This window comes from Euphorbia lathyris, chromosome 5 (genome assembly GCF_963576675.1).
Source record: "Euphorbia lathyris chromosome 5, ddEupLath1.1, whole genome shotgun sequence".
NCBI classification, from domain to species: Eukaryota; Viridiplantae; Streptophyta; class Magnoliopsida; order Malpighiales; family Euphorbiaceae; genus Euphorbia; species Euphorbia lathyris.
Genome location: NC_088914.1, coordinates 90,579,115 through 90,592,551, shown reverse-complemented (window position 1 = coordinate 90,592,551; position 13,437 = coordinate 90,579,115). Strand labels below are relative to the sequence as shown.

Genomic DNA, 13,437 nt, shown 5'->3' with positions numbered 1-13,437 from the left:
AGATACAAATGGTCTTTAGAAAGTTCCATGTGACTGTTAGTATGTTTTTCAAATTTTCGATAACGTGGAGCTAAAATTGATATTGTTTGAAAATGTTAGGATTAAATTTGGACTATTTCGTACTTTAAGGTCAAATTTACACTTCATAAAAAATGTTAGGGTCAAATTTAACATTTATCTCTTAATGAGGATATGGGATTTACGATCATTGTGTTGCTTGCCTCGTGTACGAGGATCAATCTCTGATAATACTTTGAAGGTCAAGTTAGTATCAATAAGAGATGATAATGAAACAATGAGTTAGAGAGAGATAAAGCATGATCATGTCCTTTACTATTGGTGAGGTCCAACTATTTATAAGAGTTGGACATATGGCTTGTCGAAGAAAAAAGTATATCTAATAAAATTTACTTTTAATGTAATTTACTTTTAATGTACGGAATTATGAACTTTTACCCTTAATATAGGAAATGGTGTAATTTTATCTAAAAATTTGAATGGACTGATTTGATAGCTAATCGACAGCCATATCAAATCTTTCGAATAAGTTTGTCGATAAACGGAACCAATTTATGCATTTTTAGCAAATCATTAAATTTTATTTCTGTTAAATTTGTATGTTATAAATTTTATTTTGTTAATTATAGTTAAATTTAGCTGTTGTAAATTTAGTTTAGTTAAATTTGTATGTTGTAAATTTTATTTTGTTAATTATAGGTAAATTTAGTTGTTGTAAATTTTATTTTTTTAATTTAGTTTAGTTAAATTTGTATGGTGTAAGTTTTATTTTATTTAAATTTTTATGTGTAGATGGAGCGGGAGACTGTGGCGGGAAAATCTATCCCGTCAGCAGCTAGGCATCTAGATATGGAGGAGGAGGAGGATATACCATGTCATACGAGACAACGTGGTATAGATGCATCAGGCCGTAGACGGAGAGGGGTTGGGACGCAGCAGGTGCGGGGTACATGCCCGGTCGAGTCCTACGACAGGTCGGTTATGTTTAGCCTATCCCGACTTAGCGTATTAGACCTGATACTGCATTCCGACCATGAAAGTCTATATCGTACAGACTCGCGCATTCATTTGTCACAGTCGATGATACATGGCGGAGATTTCCATCGAATCGTGGCATTGATCGGAGGAGATGCCAGCCAGTTGGAGCCGATTCCACTGCTTGAAAAAAAAATAGAGTGTTAATTGAAATTACAAGTATTTTTGTAGTGATTTTCATCTCTTAATGGATGATATATTTGATTTAGTCTGTAATCATGTGAGGTTTTATTCCTTAAATTTTACTTGTTTTATTCCTTCATTTTTTATCTAATGAAATTACAAGTATTTTTCTCAAAAAAAAAAAAAGTCAAATTCTCCATTAAATTTATATAATTTTATATGTTAATTCTTCTAGGTTAACCCTAAACCCTAGTATATTTTAGTAAAAATTCTTTTCCCGCATAAATTTATTTACTTTCCCTACTAAAATTTCACTCTCCCTCCCATAATTGGGTTAATTTCATATAAGTACTCTGTGGTTTCACCTTTTTGCAGATAGGTTCTTGTGCTTTGTTTTTGAGCAAATAAAGGATTGTATTTTTCTTCATTTGCGGAATTGAGGAAGAGACACAAACGGAGTCAGAATCGATGACGTGTCCAACGGCAATTTCGCTATTTTAAAAAATCGGAATATATTAACCTTTCAAATTTATATACCGATTTTTTAAAATGGCGAAATTGCCCTTGGACACGTCATCGATTCTGACTCCGTTTGTGTCTCTTCCTCAATTCCACAAATGGAGAAAAGTATAATCCTTTATTTGCTCAAAAACAAAGCACAACAACCTGTCTGCAAAAAAGATAAAACCATAGGGCACTTATACGAAATTAACCCTAAAAAATTTGCCTCCTAAAATTCAATTTACTTTCCTCCGTCTTTTCATCTCCCTTTTCGCTTTCATTTCTCCTCAATTTCACTTTCTTTTCTTCTTGTGAATACAGAGAACTAGAAGTTTGACGGTGGCTTAATGGAACGACAAGGTACGAGTGACTGTGAGTGAGGTTTAAAACGACAAGCCGGAAGGTTGAGCGCCGGTGAATGGTGAAGTGGAGACATCGCATTTTCCGGTAAATCTAAGGCTAATTTAGGTTTTGTTTTTTTCTCAATTGAAACTGAAATTGAATAATTTAAACGGTGAATTGTTTATATTTTTGTTTGAAGAATTTCATTGATGGAGGCTGCATGGATTTTTCTTTCTCCTCATCAAACATTTCAGCAAAGTAAGAGTGCTCTGTTTTTTTTCTTCTGCTTCAGGTAAAATTCTAGTTTTTTCTATTTACAATTCTATAAACTTTTCTAGTTTCTTGTTTTTCCCGTGTTAATTTACACATGATGATGAAATCATGTAATCATAGTTTGTTCTTTATGCTTTTGTAATGAGATGATGAAACAATAGTTGTTGAAAGCCGTCATGGTCAAAATCCTATACAAATAAATTGGTTTGGTTAGGTTTCATGGAAAGTTGGGGATAAATTTATCAACGAGTTTTCATTTCATACTTCTCTATTGTCTTCAAAGTAATTCATGCTGCATACTTTGTTAGTAATTTCACATTGCTAGTATATGTGGCTAGAGGTTGAGTATACCATTTATTTATATAGCTCTGATGTGATGAGCAGTGTTAATGCCTAATTGAATATAATATGACCATCAGTGGTAAGAATGTTGGATCAACATTGTATACTAAATCAAACCTTTAGCAAATGGAGTTTCTATTAGAGTATGTTTTTCCATTTTTTCACCAAAACAATTGAAATTTCCCTCTCATTTTCCTTCTCTTTTATACCTGTTAAGCAGTTTTGTAAATTTTTAGCCATTGGATATCTCTCCTCTTCTTCTTATCCTGTTATCTGTTTTTTCGGTTTAGGTTGTGAAATGTGTTTCTTTCAAGGTGGGGGTATTTGGGACATGAATTTTCTTTGGTTTTTCTATTATGAATTGTAAGTGTAGTTTCTGATTGTTTGTTTGTTTCTCTTAATGTTGTCTTAATTAAACCCCAATTCAGACCCTTGAGATGGAATGGAGTTTTCTTATGTAGAATTGTGGCCCTTCTTTTTTTTAAGTTTGAACCAGAAGCTTTTCTTTTTTGTGAGGTTGTTCCTTCTATAATACTGCAATTTTGGAGCTTTTCCTATACTGTTTTGATTTGAAAATGACTTTCTTTCCCTCTCATCCCTTTCTTTTTCCCCTTGAATTTTGGCTTTAAGAAATCAAAATTGAACTTCTATTAATCAGCTAATTGATTCTACACTTTATTTCATCTCTATGTTTTTTAAGTTTCCTTCTCCATAATGTGAGCTATAAAATTTCTCAATCTCGAGTTGTTGATTGAAGTTATAAAGGCAATTATGTAGTTGTTATTTTTCATTATTCTAAAATGCGTTGTTTTGTTGACAAATTTCTCAGATATTTTGGTTTAAATTGTGTTGTTTCAGGCTTTGTGATTGAAAGAATAAATCGTGATCAAAATGATATTATCTTGGTCACCGGCAATGTTGACTAAGAGCTCATTGGGGAAGATGCTTGAATCACTTTGGTGGCAAGATGAAGCTTTAGAGAGGTCCACAAACTTTCGTACTGCTTTGCCGTCTCGTCCAACCTTAAGGGCACGACACTCACTCCCCACAGACTTTAAAGTTGGCGCCAATGGCCAATTGGAGAACAAGGTCAAAATTCAAATCCTTTGCAAGCATGAAGTTGAGAAGAGATCGTAATAGCAAGGATTCAAATCCTTATATAGAAGAAAAGAGCCAGCTGTTAGAGGGGGATGTTATTCATTCGCCGGCACCAAATCTAGACGAGCCAGATTGGGATGACAACATTTTTTGTTTCATCAAGAAGGTAATTTGAGATTATTGTTTGTTACTCACTCTTCTATGGAATGAGAACTCAAATTCTATATTGGATAAAGAAATTAACATACAGGTGAAAGTTTCCTTGCTGTAACTCATTCAAGTGGTCAATGTATAGGTATAGATAATTATTAGAAGATGCCTTTTTACATTCCTGTGCCATTTTGGTCTTCAATCTCTGTTCCAATGTGCTGTCTAGCCTGTCTTAGGGTCATTCTTGTTTTGATAGAAGTGTGTGATATTGGGGTTTCTATACTCTGGCTGTCTCGTGGGGTTTGCCCTCTCGTAGCTTTACCTAAGTGGAGAAATTCTTGTTGTCATATGAATATATAGTTTCAGTTCTGGAGTTTCATCTTTGAGACTGCATAAAAGGTTAATTTACATGCTCCATATGGTTTTCAGTCTGCCTCGTTTTCCTTTGCGTTTTAGCTGTTTTGTCGTGGTCTTCCTTGTATTCCGACTGAATCATGATTAGGTGGTGAGCTTGCATTGCATCCATGGAACTCTTCACGTTTCTGTTCTAAAGCAAGTTTATTTAATTAATGCTAATTTGAGGTTTTATGTTATTTTAAGATTGTAGTATCTCTGCCCTGTTGAGTTTGCCTTATGTTTTTTTATTGGAAATGAAATATAACTACCATTTGATCTTCTGTTCGGATTCAGTAAAGACAACCTATTATATGTTTGCTTTTCATGTCTGCAGTTAAGCTAAATTCATACCCTTTTCGAGCCATTTTCACAATCTTCTTTTTCGAAATGTGTTGCTAAAACTAGGGGATTTTAGGTTCAACAACCCCTTTTATACAACTGAAGTGAATCGAGAGTAAAAGACGCTTCATTCAGAGCATTATTCATTTTTAAAGTCTTTCTGTCATTAAGTAAGTGGGGAGTATCTTAAATGTTAATTTCTGTTGACACAGTTTGGTTAAAAAGTTGAATTATTCTTTACAAGTCCAAATTTAATGATGACCAACTATTTTACACACCTATTTATAATTTGTTGTTATTAGTTAGAAGAAATGAAAATACTAGGAATTGAAAAGAGGAGAACTGCACTCTATTTAACCTTCTGCTTAAATCAGGAGCATGTGTCGTTATTGTTGCTGCGTGCAATGATGAGAAATGGATAGCATGCTCGTGCAGATGACTATAAAATACTGCACAAGTTGTTGTTCCTCTACCTGTTCTTTATGCCTTTTCATATTCAGCCATATGTATTTCTTAGTCTCTAACTAATATCATATGCATTCTTATTTCCTTTGGATACTTTAAAAGTGGTACATAGTATCTTCAGAATTGTTTGAAAAATGGAGACTAGGAAGAGTTGGATTCCTAATATTGTTTTGATATGGTATTTACTTGATATCAAAGCATTAAATAAATCTTCCAGTTGGATTTTCATATGCTTCATCAGATTTTCATACGAGTTGTAGTAGTTTAAAGCTTTGGACATCTCAAATCAACAGGGTGCTTGTTGATTTTGTCACACACATATGAAATGACACTGCAATTTTCATATTGACTGGTCTCTCGCCACTTTTCCATAATCTGCTCACATCCCCACTATATATGGATGTTTATCTTTCAAAGAAATAGATATCGCAAAATCCCTTAAAATATCATGCATTTTAACACTACCATCCTCCTCACCTTCAAACAATAAAAACGATTTCTTTAGTTTATGAATGATTGGCTTCAACTCTATCTCGTACTTCCCTCAGTCTTTCTACATTTTCAAATGGTTGTAAGCCATTTCCTGAAAAGATCAAATGTTCAACTGGAATATTATGATCTTCGGGAAACAAGCAACAGAGACACTATTAGTGATGAGTTCAGAGAGCATGTAGCAAAATGTTTTACATTGTTGAGGATTGAATTACCAGAAGACACTATTATACAATTAGAAAGTTCTCATGTTAACTAGCATAAGAGATATTTCAAGCCACGTTATTAAACTACAATTGAGATGCAATTAGGATGCCTGCACTTGTATTATTAAACTAAAATCACCGGGTTAGGAAGTTAAACATCTTGGTGTGCAAAACTTGGTTTCACTGATCAAACTTTTATCATATAGGGTGATTTTGAGTTTGCTAGGTTCTGATATATGGTGTTTTAATGACTTTATATACTTTAGACATGTGAAACAAGTAATTTGTTCAAATTTGTAATCTGAATTGTTGTTTAATGCCTTTGTTTTTCTATAGTTATAAAGTTGTTGCCACGCCAAATCTTGATGAATTGCTCGCTCAAGGATACACCAGCTTCTGTATTTGCTGATGTTTGGTCTGATTGGAGAAAGAGTTCTATTCTACTGAGCTTATTCAGCTAGCTGCTCTATACAAGTGAGTTTGTTTCATTCTATTAACTTTTTTCTTAATCATTGCATGGTTTAAATTTATAGGGCTATTTAGTATTCCACGCTTTGATGACACAATAATATTGGTAATAAGCAACAAGATGTTTCCATTTTCTGGCAAGAATTGTCGGACATGCAAACATTAGAGCGTAAATATTGTTCTTCGTAGCTGAGTGATTGCATTGATTAATATACATGTTGATCATTTTGTCGATTTGGGTGTACTTGATTGTATTCGGACATGTCTGGTGACTCAAGTCTCTACTCATTGGATTCTTGTCGTCCGAGGTGTTTGTTTATATGGTTGTTATATCATAGTCGAAAAGTTGGAAGATCATGAGTATAATTTATTCCCATTTTCAGTGTTCCTTACCGTAGACTCCATAAAACAAAACAAAAAAAAAGAATGTTGAAATGGTATTATATTTTGAGAGAACAAAACACCTATTGTTTCTCTCGGAAAATTCCACTTTCTATGCGTTTCATTTTGTTTGTGATGTTTCTATATCATTAGATTGAATGCTTGGTGTCAAATGGGTCGTGTAAACATTGTCCTGTTAGAAACCTTATCTTATACCCTTTTTACTGTATAGTTATTACCATTCCCATTGGCCATTGTAACTCTGTCTTTTACTATATCAACTCTTTCGGATCTTCCTCCGACAACTGGAACTTTCCCATTACTGCATCTCGATCATGGATGTACAGTACTGATTCCTGCAGACAGGGACATGTAGAATGTTGCTGATATTTTCAGATTCAATTTTGTTGAACAACTAGATAGAATCACAGGCATTACGGGAAACTAATTGCAACCCCATTGAAAGCCATAGAGAATGTGGTAAACGATCAAATGCAATCATTGGCTAAGCTAAACAAACCAAATCAAGTCGATTAACACTGCAAATAAGTTTCAGAGCACGTTGTGTACGGGGGTTACAAATCCCCCTGCAATTCCAGAACAGCGCTATCATTGATATCGTAAAGGGAGTCTGCTCTGTCGTTTAAAGCGAGTTTCACTGACCGTTTTGGGAGACTTGGATTTCTTCCGACTAACCAAAGACCACTCCGCTGCCCCATCCTCCTTTTTCTCCTTCGTCGAGACTTCTGCGTCATCCTCATTCTGTGTTTTCCAAATTTGATTTGCCCAGTCAGAAGGTTATGGTATATTGATAGGCTTTAGGATTGATTCTGGGATCACCATCGTGCCATTACCCTCTGAATCAGACGCCGCCCGACTGCCATCCTCACGGTAATCGGACCAGCGCTTGATTTTGTTCACATCACCAGCAGTCGTCCCCATTTGCTCAATCAAACTGGAGCTGTGTAGAACCATTTGCAAATCTGTGTTCAAAGGTAGGTTTAAACAGGAAGCTTATGCAGCAACCTTATCCCTAAGTTCCTCCTGTTTATGCGCTTCAGCACCACCTTTTCGTTGTTTTTGAACCTGCTTGTTCGGCTTTTGCACCTCCCTGTGGATATTCTTTCTACATTGAGCCGCTGAGTGACCAATTGAGGAACACGTTGCACATAAAGAGGGGAGATGCTCATATTCAAGGAAGACCCACTGCTTTTGAGAATTAGTATCCACCCGAACTTTCGACTGTATATCTCTAGACAAATCCACATCAATCAAGACCCGCGCATAATGACCAAAATCACAATTCACTGTGTTCTGATCAAAACGAATGGGAATGCCAACAACCAGTGCGATGCTAGCAATGATACGAGTATCCCAAAATTCCCAAGGTAAATTATAGAATCGAACCCATACTTGAGTTGTGGTGGACTTGTGAGAGTCGGGGTTGAAACCTAGAGTCCATTGAGTGAAACGCATGATTCTTGGCTTCCGTGAAATAGCTCCCAAGCTCAATCCCTTCCCTGGAGAAATAAGTTTCCAATCCATTGACCGCTTCTAACTCCGATTTAGATGTTGTTTCAATTCCGCGTGTTTCTAGGGTCGATCGCCTTTGTTGAGAGAAACGCGACCAATGACTGAATGTTGAAAGGATTTGACTCTTACCTCATAAATGGACTGCTAATGCGAATGGCTTTGAAACCCCCCTCCTCGGTGACAGTAGGCTGCGTGGAAGTAGGCGGTTCAGTTGGTGCGATGGATTACCGTGGCAAAAGATGGCGGAGCTATGGAGGAGCTTGTGGAAGTGTTTTTGTTGAGCGGATGCGCAGTCGCCGCTGCAAGCGGTTGCGAGGATTTCTCAAAAGCACCGCGATCAAAGAGATGAGCAATCGCGTAGGATGCAAAGGTAGCCATGATCGGCAAAGAGACTGCGGCGGCGGCGGCTAGGTCATCTTCCTCTTTCTCGTTTTTTACTATAATCTAAATTCTATTTGCTTATGGTTTTTAGACTTTCAATATTCTTTTTCAAGCTTTGAGTGTGAAATTGTCTTGGAATTTAGAAAAATGTATTAAATCCCTTGTTTAGATCTAACCAAATTTAAGTTCATATATTAAATAATTATAAGTTTTTTTAAACCATTCTAACTTCAAAACAAATTAACACAAATTAATTGCTCCTTAATCCTTGTGAAAACGAGGGAGTAATATTTATAAATTCGGCGAAATACTTGGAACTTTTTTATCCAACTCGAACAAAAAAATGATATATTTCTTTTATTTTTATTTTTACTTTTCACAAATTGATTAATTATTTCTTAAATTGGCTCAATCTATCAACGTTAAGCATAAAATTGTTTTGGATGCCATCATTTTACCCCTTTAAGTGACTTTATTTTTTAAATATTTACAGAGTAGATATTTAAATACGCTAAATTTAGTCAAAATACAAGAATACAAGCAAAATACAAAAAAAATGAAAAATTATTCAGATGGCCAAGCATTAAGAAGGTATCCATTTTTATCTCCTCTTTCTTACTTTATTCTATTTTTCTCTTTTCTTGTCAAGGTGTGTATTCTTATTCTTACTCTATTCTATTTTTCTCTTTTCTTGTCCTGCAATTTATACCTTTTTCTTACTTTGGGAAGAAAGACTCAAAAAGAGACTCGAAATCACTCAGTTGTAGTATATAATAAGTCTGCCAATATCATGTTATTCCATCAAACCTTCTTATCTCCATCAAACCTCAGATTCATCAAACAGAAGAGTTCACTTTCTGAAAGCCATTTTCCGGTTTGTGTCTTTCATCCCTTTGATTATCCCCAAAACTTATTAAAATCACCTCTCAAGTTCCAGAGAAGAGTTCAGCTGCAGAAAGAGACGAGAAAAAAGCAGAAACAAAAGCAATTTTCAGGTTTGTGTACTTCATGCTTTTTATTAGTCAAAGAGGTTTCTACGATCTAGAAGTAGCCTGAAATCTTTACTTTATTTCAAATAAGAAAATGCAGAAGTTCATTATCCCCAAAACTAATAAAGCTTATTAAAATCACCTTTCAAGTTCCAGAAAATATAAAGCCAAAGAAGAGAGTTCAGTAGCAGAAAGAGACGAGAAGAAAAGCAGAAACAAAAGCCATTTTCAGGTTTACATTATTCCCAAAACTAAAACTTAATAAAATTAACTCTGAAGTTCCACTAAAAGAAAGCCATTATAAACTCAAAATTCATAAAGATAACTCTGTTGTATATTCATTTCTTTATGAATTCATATAGCCCGCACTTCTTCATCTTGGCGGTGTACTAGCCCGGACTTTTGAATACATCTAGTTTCTGATGACTTATATCGAAAGGAGCAATTCCGTTTTGTGTAATTGCCCCATTTTAGTTGTCTTGTTTACTTTCCCTTTTAAACCTTCATTATTGTATTCTTTTTATTTTTTTATAATATTCTGCTCTTGGAGGTCACGGGTTCGAGTCTTAGTAGCGGCCTTGTGGTGGGACCCCTTCCCGAACCCTCGCTCAGCGGGGACGTGTAGTGCACCAGGCTGCCCTTATTCTGCTCTTGGAGTTATCCTCCTTATACTCATCTTTCATTAAAAAAAATATCCTAATTGTTGATTTTATTGTTTTCAATTATCTTCTAAACTTATAAATAGCCATTAATATTTCTCTATCAAGGTGAACAATTTGTTTAATTCCTTTTTAGACCAAATACATACAAGTTAAAATTTTATCATTTATTTTATGGGAACTATCTCTAAAATATAGGTTAATTACATAGAAAATCATTCATGTATCATAAATAGAACTACAATACTATAAAATTTCATTTTTTTAAATTAAATTCATCAAATTTTATATTTGATTTACTAAATGAGCATAGATCAGAGGTGGATGGTTGCGGTTCTAACCCATCCTCTTTAAAAAAAAAAGTTTATTTGATTTGTCCTATTTTTTTACCAGAAGTTACCAAAATTGACTTTTTAGAGAAAATTTATTATTGGTTTCATACATGAGCTTAAGTTCTTATATAATTTTCCAAGAATAGATTTTATGGCTACCTAAGGTTTTATGTGAATTGATTGAGGGTTCTTTAGAGATGATTATCAAGAAAATTGAATAAATAAGATTATAATACATGTTGTAATTCTGTGAAATTATCCTTATTTTCAGATCTTGCAATTTCAAAAGGCTCAGTGGAAGACTAAAAAGAAATGGAAGTGCTAACCTCAGTTGCTGCTGACGCTGCACCTGGGTTGCTGGGCCAAATCATAAAACATATTGGGTACATTTGTAAATACAAAGAAAATCTCGACAGACTAAAAGCTGCAGCAGAAGAACTGGATGCCAGGAGAAAAGTTGGGCATTGTTTCGCAGAAGAGATTAAGAGGAAGCAGAGAAGTGTTGCCGATAATGTTTCACTTTGGCAGTCTAAAGCAGACAAGCTGTTTCAAGATGCAAAGGAAAAAATCGATAGAAATGACATATCATGTCTGAATCTATGTTCACGTTATTCCAAAAGTAGGAGTGCTTCGAAGATGACTGTGGAGATTAATGAAATGGTCCTAGCAGCACCAGATTTTGGTAACAACTTTGATCGTCCATTACCAAAATCAGGAGACAAATTTAATCTCAGAGGTTTCATGGAGTTTGATTCGAGGCTCACAGTTCTAAATAAAGTCTTGGAGGCATTGAAGGATAAAGAGGTGAGTATGTGCAGTATCTGTGGCATGGGAGGCGTGGGTAAAACCACACTGGCAAAGAAGCTTATTCAGAGAGTTGAAGTTGATCATTTATTTCATAAGGTTATCATGGTAATCCTGTCCCAGAATCCTGACTTTGAAAAAATTCAAAATGAGATCATAGAAAAGCTGCAGCTAAAAGTTAGTGAAAATACTATGGCAGCAAGAGCAATCTGGTTGAATGATTGGCTTACCAAAAATAGAACCCTTTTAATATTGGATGATGTTTGGGGGCAGTTAGATGATGAAGATTTTGAGAAAATTGGAATTCCTTTACGGTGTAACACATGCAAGATTGTTGTCACTTCAAGAATTGAAGATGAGTGCGAAAAAATGGGGAGTCAACGGACCTTTCTTATCGAAACTCTAAAAGAAGGAGAAGCTTGGGATTTGTTTAGATGGAATGCAGGAGAATGTGTTGATGATTTGGCTTTGCGAGAAACGGCTAGGAAGATTGCAGATGAATGCGATGGCTTACCTATCGCCATTGTAGCTATTGCGAAAGCATTGAAGGAAAAGCCCAGAGCTGTATGGGATGATTCTCTCCGACAGCTACAGAAATCAAACCTTCCGGGCATCTCAGGAATGGAGAAAATGTATTCTCGTATTCAATTAAGCTATGATCTCTTGAAGGACGAGGAAGCCAAATCATGCTTTCTTCTTTGTTGTTTGTTCTTAGAGGATTATAGCATTCCAGTTGATCATTTGGTGTCGTGCTGTAAGGGTTTACGATCATTGAAAGATGTGAAAACCATGAAGGAAACAAGAGATAGAGTTGAATCGAAAATTGATAAACTAAAGAACTCAAATATGTTGCTTGACGGTGAAATAGCTGGTAGTGTCAAGATGCATGATGTTTTTCGAGATTTTGCTATATCAATTTCTTCCAAAGATGAACATCCATATATAGTGAGATGTGAGAAGGTTATGAAAGATTGGCCAGATAAGAGTCAGCTTCAAAATTGTCGTGCCATTTCATTTGTGTGTGACAAAATCGAGAAGCCTCCTCTTAATCTGACATGTCCAAAACTTGAATTACTACATCTCATATTGAATGATAATGGAATCCCGATTGGCTTCTTTGAAGGAATGAAAGAGCTCAAAGTTCTTCTTTTGAAAGTCCCATCATTATTACAATCAGGAAACAAGAAAGTTGATGGAATTTTCTCTGTGCTAAGAAAACTTAGAACTTTGGTGATCTACGAGACTTCTGGTGCTTATCAACAACAACAACAACAACAAAGCCTTAGTCCCGAAATGATTCGGGGTCGGCTAACATGAACCATCATATAAAACCGTGAAAATCAAGTCGTGTCAGCGACACAGATTCGCTCCCTCCACTCCGTCCTATCCACTACCATATTTTCCTCAATTCCCAATAAACTCATATCACTCTCGATCACCCTCCTCCAAGTTTGCTTAGGTCTTCCCCTACCCCTCACCACTACATCCCTTTGCCACTCTTCGGTTCTCCTAACCGGCGCATCAAGCGCTCTACGTCTCACATGGCCAAACCACCTTAGTCGGTTTTCTCTCATTTTATTCTCAATAGATGTAACCCCTACTTTTGTCCTAATTATTTCATTACGCACCCGGTCCTTTCTCGTGTGACCACACATCCATCTCAACATACGCATCTCCGCCACCGACATCTTATGGATGTGGCAGTGTTTCACTGCCCAACACTCCGTACCATATAACAATGCTGGTCTAATTGCCGTCCGGTAGAATTTTCCCTTCAATCTATTAGGCATGCCGGGATCACAAAGGAAACCCGTAGCACTCTTCCACTTCGACCAACCAGCTTTAATCCTATGGGCAACATCTCCATCTACTTCTCCATCCGTTTGGATAATAGATCCTAAATACCGGAAGCAATCCGAGGCCTGAACAACTCTCCCATCTAGGGTGATTGTCCCTGCCTCCCTACTCCTACGGCCGCTAAACTTACACTCCAAATATTCTGTCTTACTTCGACTCAACTTAAAGCCTCTAGATTCTAGAGTTTGCCTCCATAGTTCCAACTTCATCTCCACTCCTTCTTTCGTCTCATCAACCAACACAATATCATCTG

The 13,437-nt window shown here is 35.9% G+C and overlaps 1 protein-coding gene across 4 annotated transcripts; it reads left to right on the top strand.

The window, feature by feature from the left end:
* Positions 1-1,958: 1,958 nt before the first annotated feature.
* On the top strand, positions 1,959-13,319 carry LOC136229384 (probable disease resistance protein At4g27220). 4 transcript variants are annotated; one of them, XM_066018136.1, is made up of 5 exons: positions 1,959-2,124; positions 2,219-2,311; positions 3,493-3,898; positions 6,117-6,254; positions 10,795-13,319. In XM_066018136.1, the coding sequence occupies exon 5, from the start codon at positions 10,836-10,838 to the stop codon at positions 12,642-12,644; it is 1,809 nt and encodes a 602-aa protein (XP_065874208.1). In that variant the 5' UTR covers positions 1,959-2,124; positions 2,219-2,311; positions 3,493-3,898; positions 6,117-6,254; positions 10,795-10,835; the 3' UTR covers positions 12,645-13,319. The 4 variants fall into 4 exon arrangements, 3 of the variants coding, with proteins under 3 accessions (XP_065874208.1, XP_065874210.1, XP_065874209.1); XR_010689095.1 differs by lacking the exons at positions 3,493-3,898; positions 6,117-6,254; positions 10,795-13,319 and adding an exon at positions 2,925-2,998; XM_066018138.1 differs by lacking the exons at positions 1,959-2,124; positions 2,219-2,311; positions 3,493-3,898; positions 6,117-6,254 and adding exons at positions 9,153-9,538; positions 9,683-9,764.
* The last annotated feature ends 118 nt before the right edge of the window (positions 13,320-13,437 follow it).

Bases quoted from the DNA above. Each gene is read 5' to 3' on its own strand.
- LOC136229384 (XM_066018136.1), top strand. From the start codon at position 10,836: ATGGAAGTGCTAACCTCAGTTGCTGCTGACGCTGCACCTGGGTTGCTG.